The sequence below is a fragment of the Podarcis filfolensis genome (assembly GCF_964270895.1).
Source record: "Podarcis filfolensis genome assembly, chromosome: 3".
Taxonomy (NCBI): Eukaryota; Metazoa; Chordata; class Lepidosauria; order Squamata; family Lacertidae; genus Podarcis; species Podarcis filfolensis.
In genome coordinates, this window is record NC_139606.1 from 65,825,349 (window position 1) to 65,849,938 (window position 24,590).

General features: G+C 39.8%; 1 protein-coding gene across 3 annotated transcripts in view; it reads left to right on the forward strand.

The window, feature by feature from the left end:
* Positions 1 to 24,590, forward strand: part of TAB2 (TGF-beta activated kinase 1 (MAP3K7) binding protein 2) — a 50,683-nt gene that overhangs the window by 7,305 nt on the left and 18,788 nt on the right. For 2 of the 3 annotated variants that reach the window (XM_083606219.1, XM_083606221.1), the window contains exon 2: positions 24,197 to 24,385. In XM_083606219.1, coding sequence (XP_083462345.1) covers positions 24,284 to 24,385 — 102 coding nt within the window. In that variant the 5' untranslated portion in view covers positions 24,197 to 24,283. Of the gene's footprint in view, positions 1 to 15,277; positions 15,393 to 24,196; positions 24,386 to 24,590 lie in introns of those variants that run through there. The other variant, XM_083606220.1, reaches the window with a different exon arrangement.

Here is a 24,590-nt window from a genome sequence, read left to right on the forward strand (position 1 = left end):
CATTTCATATCTTTCTTCAATGATGATATGATGAAAAGTTTAAATTGTCATCACTTAATGTACATGGTTCAGCCTCATTTGCTCAGTGTAAATTTTACTATTTTACTGAATGAGTTAAGTAGTTGAGTATTGACACTGGAAGGGGCAAACGTTTCAACTCTTAGCTGTCATAGGTTTAGATTAGGGCTAGCAAAGAAGTGTGCCCCTTACTGTACTCTGTGGGGCACCCCAGAAATCTGTCATAAGCTAATTTCAGGCCTTAGTTTGAGTGAGTATGTGGACCTGCAGAAGCCCTCCCAAGTTTTACCTATATACCTAGAACATGTGAAACAGTATAAACAATACCTTTGAGGATGTACATAGCATATTTTTCTTGGTATTGAATTCTTGCAGCCAGTTTCTACATTTTAGGATAAGTTTTCAAGTCAGAATCTGTCGCTTTCTGGAGAATTTGATCTCTGTATATAATGTCATTGTATCACTTTCTGATCTTGGTCAGTACTGCACTGTAGCTGAAATACATTTAGTTTTTGAAATATACTGTTAATTGTTTTTCAAAAATCTTACAGATATAATAGTTTTAAAAAGTGATTTTTTTTGTCCTTTTGTATACCTCCTTTTCCCCATTTCTTTTAGCATCTTAGCTATCATGCTTTCAAATGTGTCTTTGTCATAATGAAAGCTATCAGCATGCACTTTTATAAAAAAGCTGTAGTTCTTGGGGGTGGGGTAAATTACCATTTTTACTGGGGTGTTTTATGATGTTATTATAGATAGTTGTTATATCTCTTTATCTTTAAAAAATTAAAAAGAAAAAAACAGCCCACAAGTGACATGGCACTATGTTGGTTCTTGGACATTCATTGTTTCTTTGTATATGTGCATGCTTTACATGTGGTGTTTCCCCCACATGCTGTTGTTAATGTGCTATGCTGTTAATAACTTGAATGTATGTTGGGGGTTTAAGTATTTTGTTTGTTGTTATTTAGGGTCTCCTTGGAACTAGAGATCGATTTTTTTCACATAAATAATCTACACTTCCGCCATAAACCGTACGCTGGAGCGGTACAAGTTCTTCATATTTGCCTTTTCTCTACATGGAGATGATCTAGCCGCTGTTTCATACATAGCATTTCCCTATATGGGAATGAACCCTACATACAAAAATGACACACATAAAGAAGTTGTACCTGTCCAGACCACATTTTGTTGGAAAAGTGTAGTGTAACCCATCCTAACTTTAATATTAGTTAGAGGAAAGATATCCAGTTATGCCGATATTTCAGAAGTAGAATGTAGTGTTTACTCTGTTACTCTTTTGTGCTGAGAATATTCTGTTTCCCCTTCATATTCATCAGCAAGAGCCACTTTAAGTGGAGAGATTTCTATTTGTCATATCTAGTTCTAGCTGATCCATAAGATTAATTTATTGTTAGGGCTAATAGAGAGCACCTTGCAAGGAATTTCACTGCAATACTACTTTGGTGATAGGTGTGGATCAGAAAATTGTCCTAGAAATTGGGAGGCCTCCCATCTCCCGTAAGTGGTTTTTGGCCTGGAAAATCATTGCTGGGATATTTAAGCCTACTTTATTAAATATTTGTCAGTGGAAAAGGGTAAATTGCATCTATTTGACAATGCAACAGTAACCATGTATACTCAGACATAACTCCTGTTGAATTCAATGGGGCTGACCCCCAGGAAGAGGGTTGCAGCCCCAGTCATATTTAGAAAAGACCCATTCGTATGAACGGATTAAGTTAGTTGTGAGATGCTTAAAGCTGATTGATTTCTATAGATCTACTCTGAGTATGACTTACATTTTTTAGAAGTCCAGTTTCCATTTTGTGATAGTGAAGTAAAACTTTGGTAAAGAGAGAGTATTTTTAAGGCAGAAGTCTAAATAACTGAATACATAGGGTACCATCTGCCATCAAGCATTGTGGTTAAGAATAATGGAAAGAGTCTGCATTCCAAATAAAGTAGAGTTTCTGAACTCTCTACAAATTCATGGCTGAGCAATCCAACTCCTTTGAATGTTTCAGCAGCATTTAACATTCAATCACTGTCGTCGTTGTCATAGTAGTTCCTTTTTCTTTTTTACAAGAAAGAAATACATATTGATTCAAAGTTTGTTATTTTCAGTTGTACTCAAAGTACAAATATTTAAATAGCCAAACTGAAATTTGTTTCTTTCAGCAAAGCATAAACTTTCTTTGAAACTTTTATTACTTCATTGGTACTATCTATGTTACATATAATAATTACTTCAGTAAATTTGTTGTAAAAAAAGCAAAGTCAGCGAAGATCTTGAAAAATCAAGTTAATCCATACTTCATATATTTTATGGCAGAAAAATAAACCTAGGCAACTAAATATATTATTATTTTTGAAAAATATGAAATGCAAGGTACAATTCCATTAAAATTCAGTTTTCAGTGACTATGTCCCCGACAATTGATGAAATGATTTCTAGAGAATGTTTTGTTGCTGTACCTGTATAAAGTTTCCCACCAGAAAATCTGAATGGGGTATGGGGGGGATGTTTTTCTTGCAGGACACAGTGTTTTAACAGTTCTAGAAATAATTAAGTCAGATACAAGGAAAGTCACTTTGTGATAAACATGGCCCTTCTATAAAATGGCTGTGCATGGTCATTTTTTATGGGAATATGGAAAATTGTACCCATACTATTCTGAGCATGCATACAGATCAAATTTCACTTTCTTTAGTGATAAGCAATTTAAAACTTACTCAATCCTGTTAAGAGCATGTGTGGAATTCAGTCAGCTTTTACTGCAAGGAAATAAATGCTTCAGAACAGTACGTCTGTTGTTGTGCTTAGTAGTTGAGAGTAAAACTTCTGTTTTGGAGCTGCAGGGCATGGCATCCTTTTTAAAAAGTCAGCGATAAAAGACAACATTCAAGTTCTAACTTCTACATTAACTGCTAATATGTATTTAACATTTCCAGATTGAAATGTGTATTTAACATTTCCAGATTCATATATCTATAAAGGAACATGCCTTTTTCTTATGCAGATCAGTTAAAATAGAATCAGTGATGCTTCCTTTGAATTTAGTTTGTTTAATCTGTGAAATTGCAATCTTGTCTGTAATGCACACAGGCAGATCTAGTGGGGTTAAGGGAGAGGTGAATGTATGCAGTACTGTTTAGGGCTACTGCCTTAGTTTAATGATACTAAGGCTACATAAATTTATACCATTTTAGTAAATTCTAAACATTTTGTTGTGTTTCTAGTAATCACCAAAGAAGAAGTTCTTTCCCATATCTCTTTTGCTGTTATTCAGACAAAGCTTTGCTTTCTTTGGATATCCACAATATGTGCATGTGCACTTGTAAGTTCAATTGGACTTCCTTCCATGTGAGTGGACTTCCATCCCCAACCTGCAGCCCTCCAGATGTTTTGGCCTACAACTCCCATGATCCCTAGCTAGCAGGACCAGTGGTCAGGGATGATGGGAATTGTAGTCCAAAACATCTGGAGGGCCGAAGGTTGGGGATGCCTGGCCTAGAACCATATTTGATGAGTGGGTTCTCATCTAGTCTAGCAGTGTGCTCTGTATTTTTTATTAACTTCCTGTTCTTCATTTGCATTCTAGAAATCTCAGGCCCACGCCTTCTCTTGCTCTATGGCAGACGTTGCCAGTTTCTTCTTCAGCTCTAGCCTGGCCACGGGTGGTTTTTTTATAAGTCAAAAACATAATGGAAACTAAAGGGTTGGGCTTTGATGTGGGATATCTAAGTAAAAATTCTCACTTGGTTGTGGGTGATCATGGCCTAAGACAGGATTCTTTTTCTTTAAAGCAGGGGTTGTTACAGTTGGTTTGTATATATGGTGCGCTGCAGTGCTCCTCCTTCAGCATTCTAAAGAATGGCGATCTTTGAGATCTGTTAGAGTATGGGAAAAAATTGTGGAGGGGTTCAGCTGTCTTAGTGCCCCCACTCCACTCTGAGGAAAGACACTAGCATCTTTCATCAGAGTGCAACATTGGGATGACTGGCTGAGTTAGCCTTGGATAATTGTAAGGAAAAGCAACAACATTTGGGCATTTTAGTTCAAAAGCTGGTTAAAGGGGAATGAGACACGGCAGAGGTTATAAAATTATGCATGATATGGATCAAGTGATTAGGATAAGTCTGTCAATACTGATAAATCTATTGAACTTGAGCTGTAGAGGCAATGTGTATCTTCGTACCACTTGCAGGGGGAGCAGCAGGGGGATATGGTTACTGTTTTCAAATCCTTCTTGTGGGCTTTCTAGAGGGATGTGATTGGCCACTGTAGGCAAACAGGATGTTGGGGCTAAGTGGAGCTTTTCTTTGATCCAGCACAGATACTCTTAAGGGTCTATAGTTGTTCTCCTTTTTACTATAGAAAATTTTGTCTTGAAGCTGTAGTTTTATTTTTGCCAGTTTCTGTGGAAAAGCCCACATCTGCATTTTTAAATTGGTCCTTTTAAAACCCACAATTTAGTATTTTTGCTGGGAAAGCATTAGGAAATTGGAATTGGTGAGATTTGGAATGTTAACCTTGTGTTTGAGATAGAATAATAGTTCTCTCTACAGCTTATCTGTAGAGAATAAACATTCTCTACAGCTTATCTCCTCTAAAAATTACTTAGGGCTCTTCACAAAGGTGACTGTCAATTTTCTTTCTGACATGGTGGTGTATATAATATGTATGTTTCAGCCTATAGTTCTGAGCCTATTTGTGGCTGATTTTTCTCCAGTTCCTCCTTTGCAGTGTAGCTTCTGAGCCATATCCCAAGCTTCCTCTTTAAGCCCTCCAACCCTTAGGAGAGCCGTCAGCTACCCTCTCATGGTTCAGGCAGCTATTCAAGGCCATTTCCAGGCTGTGGCTGCTGTCACATGCTGACAGTTTTTAGGAGCCAGAGCTGAGAGCTGAGTGCAGGGTGGGAACCAAAGGTGGACAAACTACCACAGAAGGAATATGACTTGTCTCCTGCCAGGGGTACTACCCCTCCCCTAACACCCCATACACCCCAAACTTCCAGCGTACACTCAGTATATCATCCATTTTTCAGACATTTGGCCTTTGTTTGTGACTTCAGATTTTCCCCTGGAAATGATGTATTTTAAAATGTTGACTGTAACTTTTCACAGGTGTTTAATCAGAAATGACCATGTATAACCATGTGCAAAATAGGCAGTTATAAATTGAAGAAATATATTTCGATAGCACTCCAACCCTGAGCTAGGGAAGTTTTTAATATTTGATGTTGTATTGTGTTTTAATTTGTTGGAAGCCACCCAGAGTGGCCGGGGGAACCCAGTCAGATGGGTGGCTTATTATTATTATTATTATTATTATTATTATTATTCCCTATATTTTTCTTGACTGAGATTGTTTTCTGCATGTTACACGATTTAGAACTTTGGGGTCTCAACTGACCATTAGTCCAGGAGTTGCAGAATGTTCAAAATTATTTTCTAAAGAAAGTATTGGCCCTCCCTGCTGGTATTCCTATTGCGTATATCCATGCAGAAGTGGGTTGGCCTTCTGATCAGGCAAAAAAGCCAGTTCAGCTCTTAAATTTTCAGAAGAGAATGCTAACTATGCCATCTTCACACTTGGTTTCTATAGTTTATGGCTCACCCCCTTAAATTCTGCTTTACACCTACAATCCAGTGACATATATCAATCTCTGTTGAATTTCCTTGCATATGAGAGAGCTTCTTTGACTGATGTGTTAACTATCCTTTCTTTGAGATTTTTTAGACTGGATCCATGTTTCAAGGTAGACCATGCAAAAGCTATCTATTTGGAGTTAATTACTCTGGCTCCCCATAAAATTGCTTTTACGGAATTAAGACTTGGTGTTTTATGCTCTGCCTTTTTGGATGGCAGCTGGGAGAAATTCTCCTTGGAACAGCATTTCTGTGTGAGGTGTAAAATAGCATTGAGGAGGTTGTTCACCATATTACTCAGTGCCCTCTATGTAAGATCCTGATGAAGAATACTTGCTGTGAGTTTACTCACAGAAATAATTTTGTTACACCAAGTGAGTTTGTGTGCTTTTTGCTGTTAGAGAAAGTTTAAATTGCGTTACCTTGTGTCTGTTGTGCTAGCTCCTAGGAAATTGAAGAGTCATATTTGTGGCTCATCTTTGAGTGTTTGTTATCCTTGCTGTGGTTTATAGCTAAACAAATAAAATTGCTACTACTTCTACTTTGATAGCTGAAGTTCATGAAAGGATTCATGAAATCCTTTGATAGCTGAAGTTCATGAAAGGATTCATGAAATCCTTTGATAGCTGAAGTTCATGAAAGGATTCATGGGGTTCATGAAAGGATTGGAAAAACTTATATTAAACCAAACTTTTAAATTGTTGAAAATTTCTTAACTTGGGTGGTGTTCAACTAAATTTTACTCAGAGTAGACCCACTTGAAATTGGTAGCCCATTAGGTCTTCTCTGAGTAAAACATCATTGAATACCACTCCCTGTCATTACTGTTATGTTATATACACACTTGCACAACTTTCAGTTGCACACTAATTACTTTTTCATATGGGGGCAGATAGCTTCAGCAACTGGCAGCAGTTGTGGGTACAGGTAGGGTGCAGAAAACTGGTAAGTAGTTTCCCTTGTCCTGATGCATTTTGCAAAGAAGATTATTTCCCTGCATTTCTGTTGGTGTATCATCATTATCTCAGAATACCTTGTATATATTGGGTAGATATTCTGTTTCTGAATTCAAGCCGAAGGTACTGCTGAAAAGCTTGGGAGTAGTGCATGTTTACGTGGCTACATTATTAAGCCTTTTAAACCAAACCACAGGCTAAGCATTTATATAGACATAATGTTGTTGTGTCTCCAAGTCATAGTTTGAAGCATAAGGAGCTCAGTTCCATGGTTTGCCATTAAAGGTGATCTAGGCAAACTTTGGTTTGCACAACTCATAGTTTGACGAGTTTGGTTGTAATAGCAAACAATGGCTTGCTGAGAGATAAAAACGGAAGGGTAGGAAGGGTGGCTGGAATATACAAATTGCAAGGTTTGTTCATGTAATGTCCAATGAAGTCTCAATGTGGATGGAAAATAGAGCTAGAAGCTTGATGGTCACTTTTGCTGGCTTGTGTCATTTTCCATTTTGTGTAATAAGACTTTCATATCGATTGTGATACTGTTCTTTCTCATAGTTTAAGGAGCCAGCATTTCATTGTGATAGACTAGGAGTTGTGAGCAAGGTAGTATTTTGTTCAGATTGCGAAGCATAATCATTGTCAGCAGAGAGCTTCCTTGCACACTTTCCTCACATTCAGTCGTCTGGTTTGCATATGACATTAATTAAACCATGGCTTAATGTTATGTGTGAATCCCGCCCAGGAGTTTAACTATGGTTAAAGGTTGCTCAGTAACCAAGGTTTATAGTTGGTTTATTTATCTTTGTTAATGTTGACCATATCTTAGTGTTACCTTTGAATCTAGACTATGGTTAAGAAGCCATCACCACCCAAAAATATAGAGGTGCAAATGAAGATCAGTAGAAAATTCAAACCACCCACAAAGTTCTGCTGCTCTTGCAAGTAGTTCTAACTATCCTATGATGTAATAAACAAAGGTTTAAATATCATCTGCCAGATGCCTCAGATTTAACCATGGCTTGTTAACCATGGTTAATGTTAACTACATTTATCATTAGCCATGGTTTAATGTTAATGTATAAACCACGGGAAATGCAGAAGAGTTGTAGTGCATGGTATTAGTAGTGTTCATCACTTGGAAATACATACCGTATTTTTTGCACCACAACACTCACTTTTTTCCTCCTAGAAAGTAAGGGGAAATGTCTGTGCGTGTTATGGAGCGAATGCCTACGGATGGCGGGGCGATCTGCTGCAGTCGTGAGCAGAGGATCCATGGTTCCCCTTCCTTCCCTCCTCCGTGGCTCACTTTGAAACAGCAAAGCGGGAGAAGAGCAGCTGAGTGGGGAGGAGAGAGGGACAGAGAGCCTGCTTGCTTTAAAGGAGCAAAGCGGGAGAGGAGAGGAGCCTTCTCCTCTTATACCCCTCTTCTGCATTATTAACAGCATCCTTCTCCACCCACCCCATGCGTGTCCCTTGTCCCTTGAGTGCTTTTCCTTCCCTCCCCACTTAAAACGTGGTTACAAAGCACAGATCCACATGGATCCTCAGGATTTTTGCACTGGGTCACCCCAAATTCACCATCAGATCACATAGTATGTCCATGGCTACAGCTTGCACCAAAAAAATCACGCACCCACTGTTGCCTGGGGCCGCAGTGGTGCAAAAACGTGGTTACAAAGCATGGATCCACATGGATTCTCAGGATTTTTGCATTGGGCTACCCCAAACTCACCGTCAGATCACATGTCTGTGGCCACAGCATGAACCACAAAAATCATACATCCGCTGTTTCGTTTAGAATATTTTTTTTCTTGTTTTCCTCCTCTAAAAACTATGTGCATGTTATGGTCGGCTGCGTGTTATAGAGCGAAAAATACGGTATATCCTATTTTATATTCAGCAGTAATGTTTTAATTTTGCATTTAAATCAGAAACCAAGTAAGTACCTAATTTAGGAGTTGTTGCCCTCAGCAGCTAGCAAAATAACCTCAGTTTTGTGCTGTAATTTATGGCCAGACATGGAATAATACTTACTGTGTTGAAGCGACTGTGAAGCCTGGTGCAAAGTGAGTGAATGGCCCTGCCACTTTTTCTGAAGAGTGGAATTATTCTTTTAGATCACTTTGGATTTTGAGGGTTGTTAGAAGTGGTGAGAGATATTCTTACTGCTTCTGACCACACCAAAGCTGAGACAAAGTGCAGATAGAACCATAACCTCCCCTTGAATCTTTTAGAATGTGTCAAATGATTTGGGCCACAATGTGCTGTAAAGCACCTTGGAAGCACCTTGCTTCTACTTCCAAGTGTCTGTAAAGCAAGGCCTAACATGAAAGTCTGAGCACCTTCTCTTCTTCTGTGTGTGTCCAAGGACTGGAACTGGGAAGGGGGTTGAGAGCACGACAGTTACTGTTTTTAAATCTCTTCCTTTGAAATTGTTACCCTAAAGCATGGGGTTTTTTTAATGTAATGGGCTTCTTCTTTAGCCTTGCATTCCTCTTGGAGTGCCATGAGTAGGCATTTGGACCATACACACAAGTTGTAGCAGCTTGGTGGCAACTGTCAAAAGTGCACCCACCAAATGGGGATTGGGAAAACTGGGCTCTATTACGGGGTCCCTGAGGACAGGAGAACTGTGCATACCATGGGCTAGATGAAGTCCATTTGGACTTAACTGGAGAGTTTCAGAAAACTAAATGTTTTTATCTGGTTTTGCAACCATGTTTTCCAATTTTTTTTTAGTCATGAATGCTTAAAACAAACCTTTATAAAAGCTTATCTGGGTCCCCACAAGCCTCTTGTCCAGACGCTGTTTTCTGTGCCTTTTAACCCCTACTGCTTCTCCATTGTTTTGTTTTCTTCAACAACCATGAACATTGGTGCCACAGAGTGATAAAAAAGTTAAGCTGTGTTTATCATGATTGTAAAAATAGTACATCTGCATCAAGAACTATGTTTTGTTTTTCATGCACTTAGTTTTGTTCCATTTGTTTTGTTTTCTACCTCATTTTCTACTTTTATAAATAAAGTTTTTGAAAATAAAAATGAACAATGTTTTGCTACAATGGTGACTGTTGAAATTGTTTGGCAGACTGGTGTTCAGTAGCATGCACAGTTTCCTGATGACCTATGTAAGTTGCACATCTTGGCACTTCTTCTGGATTCGCAATTACCATTTGGAATATGTCTTTTCTTCTTGCCAGATACAATTCATGCCATTGCCAGAAGCGTTTACCAAATCATGCAAGAAAGCTGTAGTTAACAGTTTAACAGACCTTTAGATGTAGAAAGATCTTGTGGACGGTTTGCAGATGTATTCACTGTACACTTTGTCAGATTATTAGAATTCGGTTTATACAGTATATGATTGTTTTGGGAGTAGGCGAATATTGGAAGCTGGCTTTTAGATTTATATGTAGATACATAGTTATACAGAAGAAATAACAATACTTGATTTATTTCATCACATCACAATCAGGCATGACTCAAAATCAGAATCCAGTGCAGAATTTTGCAGGTAGAGGCTGGCTCGAGTCTCAGGGTCATCTATTAAGTTCAGTGGGACAAAGTACACAGGTTTCAACATGAGCTGAGAAGCAGCAAACCCTGATATCATCAGGGCAGATGGGTAGATTAACCCATTTCCTAGTTGTGTCACTGAGTATTTGCCTAACATCACCATAAAACAGAATTTGGTGCAGGGACCTCATCAGATGTTCTCTAATGCCGCCATGGGAGGGAGGGCCCTTAAGGTCAATATATATTCACATTGGTGAAACATGAAAACTGCCCACATTACAAGGTAATTTTGCTTTGCTTGCTGGGAAATGGGCGTATATTCTCTTTCCTGGTCTCCTCTCAAGGAACATATGGAAACATATGGTGCAACAGCCAAGTGCAGTCTTAATTCAAAACTTTGCCAGTGAAAATCAAAATGCACAAATCTGTGGTAGCTAAGTTTTAGAGAGAGTAAATTATTGAAGCTCCATTATAGTTCTTTCTGCTTGTAAAATGGTACTCTGGAACTATGGTTATAGTGTTTTCAAGTGGAAAGTTACATTTGTACAGAAGGAATGATTGGATGAAATCATGTTAGTGCAAAGTTAGCATTTTACATTTTACATGCAAGTGAGCTTCCTGCTTGAAATCTTTAGTGCCTGTCAATTTGAAGTTAGAGGTGTTTTGTGTGCAGATCTTAAGCTTGTTCATTTGCTAGTTTTCTTCTAGATGAGCCAGTGTAGACTCTCAAAGCTTTGTCGGATAAAGAAAACCACAGTATTTCAAATGTTTGAAATAATTTCTTTCCACACCAGGAATTAACTATACCACCTCATTTAATGTAACCAACTGTTCATTTTCAACATGGTGGTGACTTATTTTATGGAAAGAATAGCAATTTTCATTCCTTATTGGAAAGAGATTTACTTTAAAAGGGAAAGAGGATAGGAAATGAAATTTTTAAGTCTACCTCAACATTGTGTAGCTTGGAATGTTGTTGCCAGAAACAGTGTGGATTACTTGCCCCATGTAGATTACTTTTATGGCTCTCTACAGAAATATTTATTTTCCCTTTCCCTTCCTAGTGGAAGTAGTGTTCTGTGGAATTCAAAAACTCACAAACTGCTTGAATTTTGGTTGTTTCTAATAAAACTTCTGTTTTACTGTTACTGATTGAAATTTATTTTTCTATCCAATTACAACTGTTTCTGCATTTACTGCTATGGGTGTTTAATAACCAATGGGGTGTCATTCTGTTTCAAAATGTCGTTTTTCATTTCATTCTCATATTCATATCACACAAGCTTGTAAAAAATTCCTCAATATGGTTTACAATTAAAAAGACAATGCAGAATTGCATGTTAGATAATAGTGATTCCAGTCTGTTGTTGTTTTCGGATGGGATTTTGTCACATACTGGCAGATTCAGGTTGTGCAGTTAACTTGACTTGGAGCTCCTGCATCCACTTCCACAGAAGACTGGACTTTTTATAATAAGGAAAGAGATGTGGAACTTCATTGGAAAGTGTGTGATAAGACTTGCTTTGATGCAATGGAGTTTGTCCCTCAGACAAACTAGGATGCATACTCATTAAATAGAAAATATCATCTAATGTCTTTTCAAACAAATCAGGATGAATGCTTACTAAACAAGTTGTCTGGAAGCAACCTATGTCAAAGAACATGGTTGGACAGTTACAGGCTGAACACATTAGTGGATGTTATACAGAATAAAGATTCTGATAGTTTCTCCCTGGCTAGAATCTTCTTGGTATATCCTTTTACATTTTTAGATAGACTTCCTGCTGAGTGGATTAAAAGAGTACTTCATTTTAATGAATCTGGTAAAATGGGCACACATATTTTCATTTGGATATTACAAAAATTTCCTGATCTTGTCACAAGACTACAGTTTCCAATAGTCAGTAATTGCAACCTACTACAGTGGTACCTTGGGTTACATACGCTTCAGGTTACATACGCTTCAGGTTACAGACTCCACTAACCCAGAAATAGTGCTTCAGGTTAAGAACAGAAATCGTGCAGCAGGAGGCCCCATTAGCTAAAGTGGTGCTTCAGGTTAAGAACAGTTTCAGGTTAAGTACAGACTTCTGGAACGAATTAAGTACTTAACCTGAGGTACCACTGTATCAATTAATTACAAGAGCTGTGAGGTTTCACTATATTAAATTATTCCAAAACACTAATGCCAAATAGACCTCTCCTGATTACCTGAATAAACCTATGGAGCAGTGAATTGATCCTGGCTATTAGTTCACTTTCTCCCAGACAGTGGTATAGCAAGAGCAAGGATAAACAAGGGTGATGTGCTGCCACTTTTTAAAGCAGTTAATGATATCATCTCCTGGGTGCTTTTTGCCATTTCTCAGCATGAGAAACCAACAACAAACCAGGCCGAGGCAGATTATATTAACTACTACTTTTGTTTTGAAAAGTCAAAAATCATTTTATTATGACCAACCAGAATGCCACAAAATGATAACTTTTGAATCCCCCAGGATGAATGTCAAACAAAGGGGGTAGGGAGAGAATGCACCTGACAAAAATTCCCTTTTGTTGTATAATTTTAGAAGTGGTCATGGCTATTGAAGGGTTGCAGTGCAGAGCACCAACACTTCAAACTCTAGCACTATAACAGTGGTCCCAGACACCCTCTTCAGTCAAGGCCTCTTTGCTTTTTGGAAAAAGGCAATGGCCAGATGCGTAAGGGGTGCTAATATAGAAAGAGCAATTTTGACCATTAAAATGACAACTGCTATATAATGGAGCAACTACACTTAAAATTTAGAGTGGTAAGAAGTGTTTTTTTTAAAGCAATGCAAGAAGAAAGCTGCTTTTGATCCTTCCTTTCAGGTTCAGAGCTGACAACCCTTTCTCATGCCCTTAGATAGGATCTCCCCTAGTGTGCTTTTTGGATGCCACAGCTGATACTGAATGCAGTGTTACTTCCTCTGTCAGAGGTGGGTTCTTAGAATCATGTTGACAAAAATGTTCTCCAGCCATTGGCTTTTCAGACTTAAAGTTACAACTCAGGGTGCTGATTTTGGTGTGCAAAGCATTAAGTAGCTTGGGCACTGTGTGCCTACAATAACTCTCTCTTCCTTGTTTGCTGCTTTAATTTCCAAGATCAGCAGCATGTATGCTTTTGACCTATACCATCTCTGCCAAGTTCATATGACAAAGAAGTGGAAAGACATTCTTGGTGGTTGCCCCAAAATGTAGGCTATGTTCCCATTGGTGACATGCCTAAAACCAAAGCCAGGCATCTTCCCAAAGCAATTCAAGACCTTTGGGTAAAAAGCAAACAAACAACCTAGTGAGTTTTAAAGGGTATTTTTTAAAATTGTGAGTAAAGAGAGGATGTGATTTTTCTTTCAAACTATTATAAGAACCCTTGTGGCTTCTTATATTGGAACACGTGCATTCTGTATTTCTGCTTGTTGAGAAGCCAGAGAAAGTATAACTTGATCTATGAGCCACGTTTGGTAAATACTAGTTTTGTGAATACATTAAGTTCTACTGTTAACAGAAAAACACTATACCAGATATGTAGTTTATTTTCCCCTCTTCATTTCAAATTGTTAGGCAGGATTAATGACCCGTAAACTCGTTCTCACTGTGATCTGATAATGTTTGTTGGTCTTAACTTGCTCTTCTTGTTGAAATGTTTCAATAAAATGGTTTCTCAAAATCTTCTGTAGAATGTAAGTATTCAAAATATTTCCTACTACCCGCTGCTACTTAGCATGACTGTTGCTGCCTAATCCATGGGTAGGCAAACCGGCCCGGGGGCCGGATCTGGCCCAATCACCTTCTAAATCTGGCCCACAGACGGTCTGGGAATCAGCGTGTTTTTACATGAGTAGAATATGTCCTTTTATTTAAAATGCATCTCTGGGTTATTTGTGGGGACTGCCTGGCGTTTTTACATGAGTAGAATGTGTGCTTTTATTTAAAATACATCTCTGGGTTATTTGTGGGGCATAGGAATTTGTTCATTTCCCCACCCAAAATATATTCCGGCCCCCCACACGGTCTGAGGGACACAGTGAACTGGCCCCCTGCTGAAAAAGTTTGCTGACCCCTAGCCTAATGTACGGGAGCATTTCATTTGAATATAAAGCCCACCCAAATTCCCAAATGATCTTGAAAAATTGTCTTGTGAATTTCTTCTCACTGTACTAGCTTGGTGGATTTGGGAAAAAGTGACACCCCTGCCTTATCACATTTCCTCCATCAAAGGTTTTTTGATATATACTACCTCTTCTAAATGGAAGGACAGATCGTGAAGCTGAGGCTCCAATACTTTGGCCACCTCATGAGAAGAGAAGACTCCCTGGAAAAGACCCTGATGTTGGGAAAGATAGAGGGCACAAGGAGAAGGGGACGACAGAGGACAAGATGGTTGGACAGTGTCATTGAAGCTACAAACATGAGTCTGACCAAACTGCGGGAGGCAGTGGAAGACAGGAGTGCCTGGCGTGCTCTGGTCCATGGGATCACAAAGAGTCGGACACGACTAAACGACTAAACAACAACAACCTCTTCTAAAAAGAATCGGGAGTTACAAGAGACTAGTGTACTAGAAGGCTAATGCATTCACAGATCATTTTTTTTCAACCTTTTAACAGTAGACACTGTGGGAAGTGAGTGAGTAGCAAAGGAACAATGAGGAGAGGTGTTAAATCTTTTTACCACCTCCACCTTGTGATTCCACTAAACACCCTGACACTGCTATTAGCCCTGGAAGGAAGTTTATTTGGTACCAATGGAAGCATCTCTCCCAACCAAGACTAATATCCTTTCAAGGGGATACTTTTGGAGGGACTATAAGGATTACAAAGGAGCAACATTTCACCTCACGCATTTCAACATCACAACTGTTTTGGCTCTGCATGTTGGAAGAAACAGTGCAGATGATCTGTATTTGAAGATAGGACTGTTCTCTTGTTGTTCCCTCAAGTATGTTTGCTTGGGGTTTCATAAGTCTGAGTGATATTCCCATGGTTTTAGCATCTCCAATGTAAGAAGAGGGGGTATGCCTTCCTATCTGAGGGCTACATGGACAAATGTTTTAGATCTGTGAGTAAATACTGTGATATTGTTTCTTTCTGCAGCCTGTGCAGTCAATGGGTAGTCCTCCAGCATGCATCCAGGTTGGAAGAAACTGCAGCCCACTTGGCAGGGCTGTAGGCTGTTTCTGTGACTTGCTGTGTGAGAGAGGCATAAGCAATTTCTGCTGTAAGTTTCTTGTTTTTCACCTGCAGCATTTCAGATTAAGCAATATTTAAGTAACTTCACAAATACTGAAGTGTCCAGGCTTTTTAAAATGTATTTGCGAATACATGTGCAAATAGAGTAGCTCAAGAAAAAGCACACTGCAGCTGAAAGCAACATATAATATGAAACAATAATGAAATTTGGAACACTGCTTTTTCTATAGTATAGAAAACAGATACTGCTCCTGAAAAAGAGATGTATTAAAAAGTGTTGTATTTGTGGACAATAGGGATATGATTAGGTGTCAATGCTGTTGACAATGACCATGGTGCTGGTCCTTCCTGCCTCTTAAGTGTGTATGACTATTCTCACTGCCACCTCCTGGTTCAGAAGGAGTGGTGCAGTTTGTCTGCGTTATGCTGTACAGTGGTACCTCGGTTTACGAATGTTCTGGAAGTCCGTTCTTAAACCAAAACTGTTCTTAAAGCAAGGAACACTTTCCCTAATGAGGTCTCCCACTGCTGGTGCCCTTCCACTGTTCGGATTCCGTTCTTAGACCGAGGTAAAATTCTCAAACTGGGACACTATTTCCGGTTTCGCAGAGCTTGTAAACCGAATTGTTCTTAAACCGGACTGTTCTTAAACCGAGGTACCACTGTATTTGAGGTTGCTTGGAGCACCCTCTAAGAACAGCCCGGCTACAAGTTCCCCATTCATTCCAGATTTAGGTGAAAGGCTGGACTTAGTCTGAGTTGGGCTGTGTTTTAGAGTCACACCAATAGACCTTGGAAGTACAGTACAACAAACATGTGCTCCAGTTCTCTTCCTGAAATTAGAGATGGGGAAAGGAATTGTTCCTAACCTTGTGTCATGCCTTAGAAGCACTCACCACCTCTGAAGCTCAGTGTGATGGCATTCAATGGTTCCTGATAACCAAAGTTTGGCTAGTTACCAAGGCTAGCAAAATAAAAACCAGATCCTTGGCTACAATCAGTGTAGGATTTATCTTTCTTCTTTTATTTAGTATAATATAGTACTATACAGTACAATCACATATTGCATGCAGTTAACTTGTGCAATTTCAACCATGCACAGTTGAAAGCTGTCATTGCATGCAAGACAGAGGACCAGGTTTTCCTTGCTTACCAGGCTCAGGGATGCTCTTGTAAGATCTTGCAGGAACTCAGACAGCCCCATGAAATCTTGGTAGAGCAGGGGTCACCAGCCTATGGCCCAGGGGTCGGATAAGGCCGGAGGGACTCGTTTATCCAGCCTGCAGCGACTGCCGCCCGCTCTTACCGATGCAGTGTGGTGTAGTGTGGGGACCCATTTCCAGGTCAGAGGAGCACCGGAAATAGCTTGCACATGCACACGGGCCTCCTCCGATCTGGATGTGCACCGAAAATAGCATGTGTGTGTGCGCGCGCGCGTACAGGCACACGCTCCCTCACCCTCCGGCCCGAGGCAAGGAAAGCTTGGAGACCCCTGTGTTAGAGCATTCCAGAGCCGAAGGTGAGGATGGTCATGTGGGGGCAGTTCCAAGGTACATGCATTGGGTACATACATTTTTGTTTATATGCACCATCCCTGGAATATAAGCCCAATGCAAGATGTGATCATACTGTACTTTTTAATTCTGGTTTTCATTTATGAAAAATTGCATAGGTGATATTGAAAATAAAATTGAACACTGCATCTTTTAAGACGCTTGTACCTTTGTATAGGAGGGGAGTTGGGCAAACTATCACAATCTTAATAATCCTGAATGAATAGTAAAACACTGAAGATTATGATGTGAGTTGTATATCCCCAAGTAGGACATGTGAAAAGAAACAGAAGTAGGCGTTGTGGGAATATCTTACTGGCCTAAACTTGCATACTGAATATTCTGAAATTGTGAAAATCTAGTTTGCAGGAAGCTTGGGTAGGTCGCAGTATTGTTTGACTACATTCTGAAAGGACATGTAGAATAAGAACAAAAAACAAACACACAATTCATTCTCATATTTTCCACCAACTTCTGGAGGCTGCTTCAAGCAGCAGTGTTTGCAGTTTGAGGCCTGGAAATGGTTGAGCACTGTAAAAAGTTTTATAATAGATACCAAGTGAACAAATACAAATTGTTCATACAGTTTTATTTCTAATTTGTCATTTAATTAGTTGGCTGTATTTTCAAACTTCTTTCTCCAAAAGTGGCAGGTTAAGAAAGTTAATATAAAGATTCATACCAGCAAATGCAGAAAAAAGACATTAGTTCCTCTCTTCTTAACATGCAGTTTTTTCCTTCTTCCCCATCCCCTTCAATACTGTTTCCTAACTGAAAGATTATTCAGAAAACTAAAAAACAAAGCAGGGAATAAGGGGCACACACACTAGCTTACTCATCAGCAAGCCATTGTTAGAAATTAGCCTAGCACGTTTTGCTACTGGCATGGGCCCAATTGTGACTATGTGAAGATTTCTGGGCGCCAAGTTGGCGACCACAATTTAAAAACCTCTGCCTTAGTCCGTAGTTAAACCAGTTCCATTCCCACTGTGTGTGTTTCTCCTCCTTGCATACTGGGACAAGTGAATTGTTGCAAGAGCAAGATACAGTCAAGCAATGTAGTTCATATCGAAGAATTGTAGCCTTGGAAGGTACCCTGAAGATCATGTAGTCCAACCCCTGACGAATAAACATTCCGTGTAGTGACCGTAACCTACATTTAAGGTACCTAATGGCACATACCCATTAGCTCTTTAGAAACCATGCTGTTGTTGTTGTACCCTACCTAAAGGTAGCTTACAGATAAAAATAAGGACTGTTAAATACACAGAGAGAAACAATTTAAGCCTTCTGGTTCTGAAAATACTGATGCCAAGCTTACATTGCCCTCAGGTGTATCCTTCCTGTTACTGTTCCTTTGCCAATAAGAAATTATATCCCTTGATTGGATGGTGAGTGGAATTAACATTTCCCCCCACTTCAGATAAAAGTCATTAGTGCACACACATGTTGATAGGGACAGGCTAGTTTTGGAGTGAAGAAACTTTTTTTTTTGGTAGCTGGTACTGCCAGACTGTATGGTCACTTCTGGCTCAGGGCTTAATCTACACACATGGAACATGTTGCTGCATGTCCTTAAGAGGTGGAGGCAGGGCAAGGTATGTGGTCAGATTGTGCAGTTTTGCACAGGTTTGGCATGCTTAATTGAAATAGACCAGTATGACATGCAGATAATCTATCCTTTTCAGCTACCCAAATGCGTCTTCAATCAAGGAATAGAATTGTGCAGCAAATGACAGTTGTAGACTGCCTGAGCTAAGCTGTGTTGCAAGTTCTCCTGAACAGGGCCATTAAATAAGGGAACGATGAATATAGTCTCCTGCAAACATAGAACATACTTAACACCATGCTTACACTATGCATGACTTCGCTAATGGTTCATTCAGCATGAAGACAGTCAATTCGTATCTGCTCAATTGCCTAGCATTTAGAAAAAGTGAGTATATTGAGTGCTTTGTGAAAAACATGCAGATATTTATGAGATTTTAGACGGTGAATTTATTTAACAGAATCTGAACAGGTTGGTGCAATTATGGGCACATTAGAATCTGGAATAAGAATATGAATATGAATAAGAATATGGTAAAAAGATCAGCACACTTATTCATATTACTTATTGGTGGTTTGGGGAAGTTTAAATTATCCAAGAACAAACATTTCTCTTTACTGAATTTCAGAGATTGGTACAACTGAAGAACTATGTGTTCTGTTCTTCTTGTTGTTGTTTACGGTAAATTTACAATTGTCCCTATCTGTGACCTCACAAACAGGGCTTCTTGGAAATTAAAACATTTGCTACAACACGGTTGTGCTATAATTTTTATATTCGTAAGCAATTCCGCAAAAAGTTTACATTTTAAAAGTTGCTGAACAATTTGTATAACAATTTGTCATGAATGGTATTGTTGCCAAGAGTAGTTCTCCCCACCCATCCCTTTTTATAGTTGTTGCTGCTGTTATTGGCCAGTCTTTTCTATGGGTGATAAAGTCTAAAAAAATCAAATGTATAACTGAGCCATGGACTTAGAATATTCTATCTTATGTTTTATTACAAGGTTATATAAATAGTTGCATTTTATTTGTGTGAAGTCCATACATTTCTATCATATAGACACCTAGAAATCTGAGGCCGGAAAAATCCAGCAAAGATGCATGTGATGCAGGAAAAACCCCCTGCATACCTGGCCAGACCTTGTTTTACTGCAGCAGTTCTCGGTATTGAAAAGACAAATTGCTTCTTCAGCTAATCTCTTTTTGGCAGTGCTTCATACTGCAGCAAAAGGAGAAAGCAAAGTTATGTCTGCGCGCATAGTTGTTGTATTTGCCCCTGTGTCTTTTCTTCCTTTGGAGACATGCCACACTAGCTCTGTGGTGTCCAGTACACAATTTGTTACACATTTATTGATATATCTGCATTGTGTTTATACCTGCAGCAGCTTTCAGTAAATATATTGAAACAGTAAGCAGATTTAATAAATTAACAATATTGCAACAGCAGCACAAAAACCAAATGACAGCAGAGTGAACATTTATTTATTTGTGCAAATTTGTATGTGGTTAATCATAAAGAATATCAAAGTGGTATAAAATATAAAACACCATGAATTAGAAATTTAGTAAGATACCTTCAGAAAAATGATTTATGTGTCTTTGTACCCAAACTCGGTATATGTTAATTTGTTACGAGAACCAATAAAGTTGGTCAAAAGCTGTCTTGACCAAAGCCACCACTTCAATACTCCCAGATGATGTACCTGCTCCTCCGACTCTAGAACAGGTTGTCATAGGGTCTGCTGTCCTCACTACCTTCATCTTATTTGGATTAAGCTTCAGTTTGTTGGCCCATGTCCAGCCTTTCACTGATTTCAAATACAAGAGCTTCACGGGTTACTTAAAGTGAGATTTAAAAGCTGCTGGGGGCAGGGGGAATAGGCTGTGATGAGCTCCCCTGCAGGACCTCAGAAGTCAACTCTCATGTGGACAAACAGAAATGTGTAATACTATCTTCAGAGACCTGTCCTCCAGGATAGATTAGAACCTTGAAATGCACTCCAGATACTGATAATGAGAAAATTGATTGCTCAGTGGCACTGAAAGTTGATGCAATTAAGTGCTATCGAAATTTGTGGAAGTACTCATTTCCCCATTGGCAAGACAAGTTTCACTCAGTTTTACAGTTCTAGAAATTTACTCAGTGGGTTTCCATTGGCATCCTGTCTCTGATTGGAGAAGGGTTGGGTTACTACAACACAGATGCCTCCCAAGTTCAAGGACTTGGGGATGTAAAAGGTAGCTTCTTCGTTTTCACTGGCTTTTGCATAAGCAGTGTGGCACTACCTGTACTTTCTAGAAAAGCCCATCATGAAGACTGAGAAAACCCTTCTCTTCCTGAATTCTCTGCACCTGCAAAATTAAGGAAGGCGTGGTTTCTTTCTCTTTTCTTTGGCTGCAGGAGTCAGTGTGACAACAAATACTTGCTGGCTATTAATCCCTGCTCAGTCTTCATCTCTATGATTTGTCCAGTCACAGAATGTGACAGCTGCCTTTTCTTGGTTTGACCCATTTAACTAAGTTATATAGTTCTCAAACATTTCTTATTTCTAAAAGACTTTTTTTGCTTAGATTTCAGTTTATTTTAATATTTTTGTTTCAGTTTGGTTGAGTTTCATTTTTGTCCAGCTACACTTCTTTTGCAATTTAAGAATTAAAGCATAAAAGTTGCAAAGTGTAATTCCATGTTGCATGGCATTTGAATATCAGATAGTTCCTAACCTTCTTCAAGGAAATAGGGTAATTCTGGATTATATCATGAAATGGCTATAATATTAATGCTTTTGTCTTTTAAGATTCCAAAATGGTCTACATAGTTTTTTCTAATTCTTTTGCAGGGTGTGGGTCGGTTGGTGGGCGTAGAGTAGGATAGTTTTGCCTAAGGCATTATTATATATTAAAGGGGGAATGCGTGCTTATATTCTTAGAGGTAAGAAGTCAGAACTGCTGATGAGGAAAACAATGCTTTCTCAGTCCTTGCCTAGTCACTTACCGTATTTTTCGCCCTATAGGACGCACTTTTCCCCTCCAAAAATGAAGGGGAAATGTGTGTGCGTCCTATGGGGCGAATGCAGGCTTTCGCTGAAGCCTGGAGAGCGAGAGGGGTTGGTGTGCACCGACCCCTCTCGCTCTCCAGGCTTCAGGAGAGCCGCAGCGCCAGCCCCACAAGGTCGGGGGACAGCGGGGAGGCGGAACGCCGCCATCCCGCTGTCTCCTGATGTGGTTTGGAGGCTGACGGCGGGGAGACGCGTGCTTCTCCCCGCCGCCAGCCCCACAAGCTCCGGGGACAGTGGGGAGGCGCAGCGCGTCTTCCCGCTGTCCCCGGACCTGGTCTGCAGGTGGGCGGCGGGGAGAAGAGCGCTTCTCCCCGCTGCCTGCTCCGCAAGCTCCGGGGACAGCTGGGAGGCGCAGCGCGTCTTCCCGCTGTCCCTGGACCTGGTCTGCAGGCGGACGGCAGGGAGAAGAGCGCTTCTCCCCGCTGCCTGCCCCGCAAGTTCCGGGGACAGCTGGGAGGCGCAGCGCGTCTTCCCGCTGTCCCCGGACCTGGTCTGCAGGCGGGCGGTGGGGAGAAGAGCGCTTCTCCCCGCTTCCTGCCCCACAAGCTCCGGGGACAGCTGGGAGGCGCAGCGCGTCTTCCCGCTGTCCCCGGACCTGGTCTGCAGGCGGGCGGTGGGGAGAAGAGCGCTTCTCCCCGCTTCCTGCCCCACAAGCTCCGGGGACAGCTGGGAGGCGCAGCGCGTCTTCCCGCTGTCCCCGGACCTGGTCTGCAGGCGGGCAGTGGGGAGAAGAGCGCTTCTCCCCGCTGCCTACCCCGCAAGCTCCGAGGGCAGCTGGGAGGCACAGTGCGTCTCCCCGCTGCCGGCCCCACAAGCGCCTGGGGGGCGGAATAATTTTTTTTCTTTATTTCCCCCCCAAAAAACTTGGTGCGTCCTATGGGCTGGTGCGTCCTATGGGGCGAAAAATACGGTAGTTGATATTTATTTTATGTTGTATATTGTAGGTCACAGGTCTAACATGCATTGTCATATCTATAAAAATGTAATTGTGTTTCAGTTGTTGCTAAAGTGGAAGGTGTAAGTTCTGTCTTCCTAAATGTGGAGATCTGTCCTGAATTTGTGCTGCTCAAGGCTATCCATTCCCCAGTAAGCCATTCAATTGGCCTTTGCTAAGATCATTGGAAAAGATATGCGGAGTAAATTTACGGACTATTTGAAAAGTAACTGTGAAGAACAGTTTGTAGGGTTGCAAGAAGTTTTGTGAGGAGTATTATTAGAAGTATTGTAAAAATGGACAAGGGGGAGGATGATTTGTTAAGAGATGTAAAGGCAATATAAAGTTAAGAAATGCATAAGAAGTGGTTAAAATGGTGGATCATCAGAGGTGCTGATGGAAGTCTAAAAAGATTGTATAAGTGATAAGTTTTGTGGTACATTTTATAATTTATATGTTAAAATTAATTTAAAAATATTATAAAAAAGGAAAAGATATGCAGAAACTACTTGGGATAATAAAATTGCTCCTAGGTAAAGAAAGAATACTATAAAATTCATTGTCAGTAGAAACCATATGTATAGGATGGGGTAGCTAGCTTGGAACAGTGATATGACAGCTGGAAGTAATTTTGTTGTCAATTAGAGGATAATATATGGTACGGAATGTGTGGTACACAGAGTTTTAGTGCTTTAGTTGTATGCCTGCCCCACACAGAGAAATGTGTAAAACAATATGCAGATATGCTTTCTTATTTTATCCTGAAACTTCATTGTGGTGAGTTTTTGGTTCATAGCAGAGTTGTTCCACAATGTATTAATTGGCAGAAGTGTTGACTTGTTTCAAATTGAACTTAGATGCACATTGGTCTTATTCAATGGACTCTTGGAAGCACTTAAAACAATTTCTTCTCAGATACTGCAATGCTGCTGGAATGCTCAGCAGGACATCCAAGGATATGAATCCATGTTGGGCCTATTATATGGCTACTGCAATTGCAATAATCATGACAGCTATCTTTAAAACTATCTCAATCTCGGAAATCATAACTAAATGTATAGGCTATACTGGCTTATAGAAGAACCATGTTGACCCATGGTCAACCCTCCAGGGGCCCTTTATCAAGGTAGATTTAGCTGAAGTGTGAAGGTATGGCCATTTTTCCCCCAAAAGGACAATTTATTTATTTATTTATTTATTTATGGGGGACACAAAACCTTTTGGTACCATAGTGGGGTATGTATAGGATCAGTCAGCTTTTTAATTTATTTAAAGAATTAATGGCAAATTTGGCAGGCACAGAAAACCTTGCATCATTGCAGTACAGCATGAGACCCATAACAGTGGGCATTTAAACAAAAAAAAAACTTTAAAAAGTCATTAAAAAAATAAATTACAGAGTTTTTAGCTTCTTTTTGGGAGGGGGACAAAAAGCCTCTTTAGGGGATGGATACAGATGACTACCCCTGCTTTATACTGTTGTTGTGAATATGCAATTCTTGGTAGGCTTTAAGCCCGTAAACAGTTCCTATTAAAATTTGTCCTAAAGCACGCACCCTGAAAATGGGCTTATACACTTTGTAGAGTGAAGAGAGATATCTTTAGAGGCTGTGATGAAGGGAGCATTAAGCAATATGTTTTAAAAGAAAATGTCACTAATCTTGTATTTAAAAAAACTGTATTCGAAAGCATGTGATCAATTTATTGTAGCTGACTTTTTAAATCTTGTCTACCACAGGATGCTGAGGCAGAAGAGATGATTGTTCATTTGCACTAAGGCTTGGAACTGCCTATTGAACAAAAGTCCTGACCAGGCAACATACGAATGGCCCAAGGAAGCCAACAAATAAATTTTCAGGTTTTACATGACCTGCGCCAAAAATTTCCTGAGGTACCTGAAGTTGTTGTGTCCAGATGCATGTTACAGGTCAGTGCTATGTTGTTTCTGTTTACGTAGGCACTTTAGTGCCAATAATTAAAAGTACTTACAAAGTCTTTCCCCACTAACCTACTTAAGTGTAGATTTCCTCTAGTAGACCCTTCCCCATCCCAGTTTTTTTGCTATTTTTTCTTTTCTTTTAATTTGCTTTTAGATATTGCAGTTTTTCCCTTTCCATGTTGCCTAACCTTTT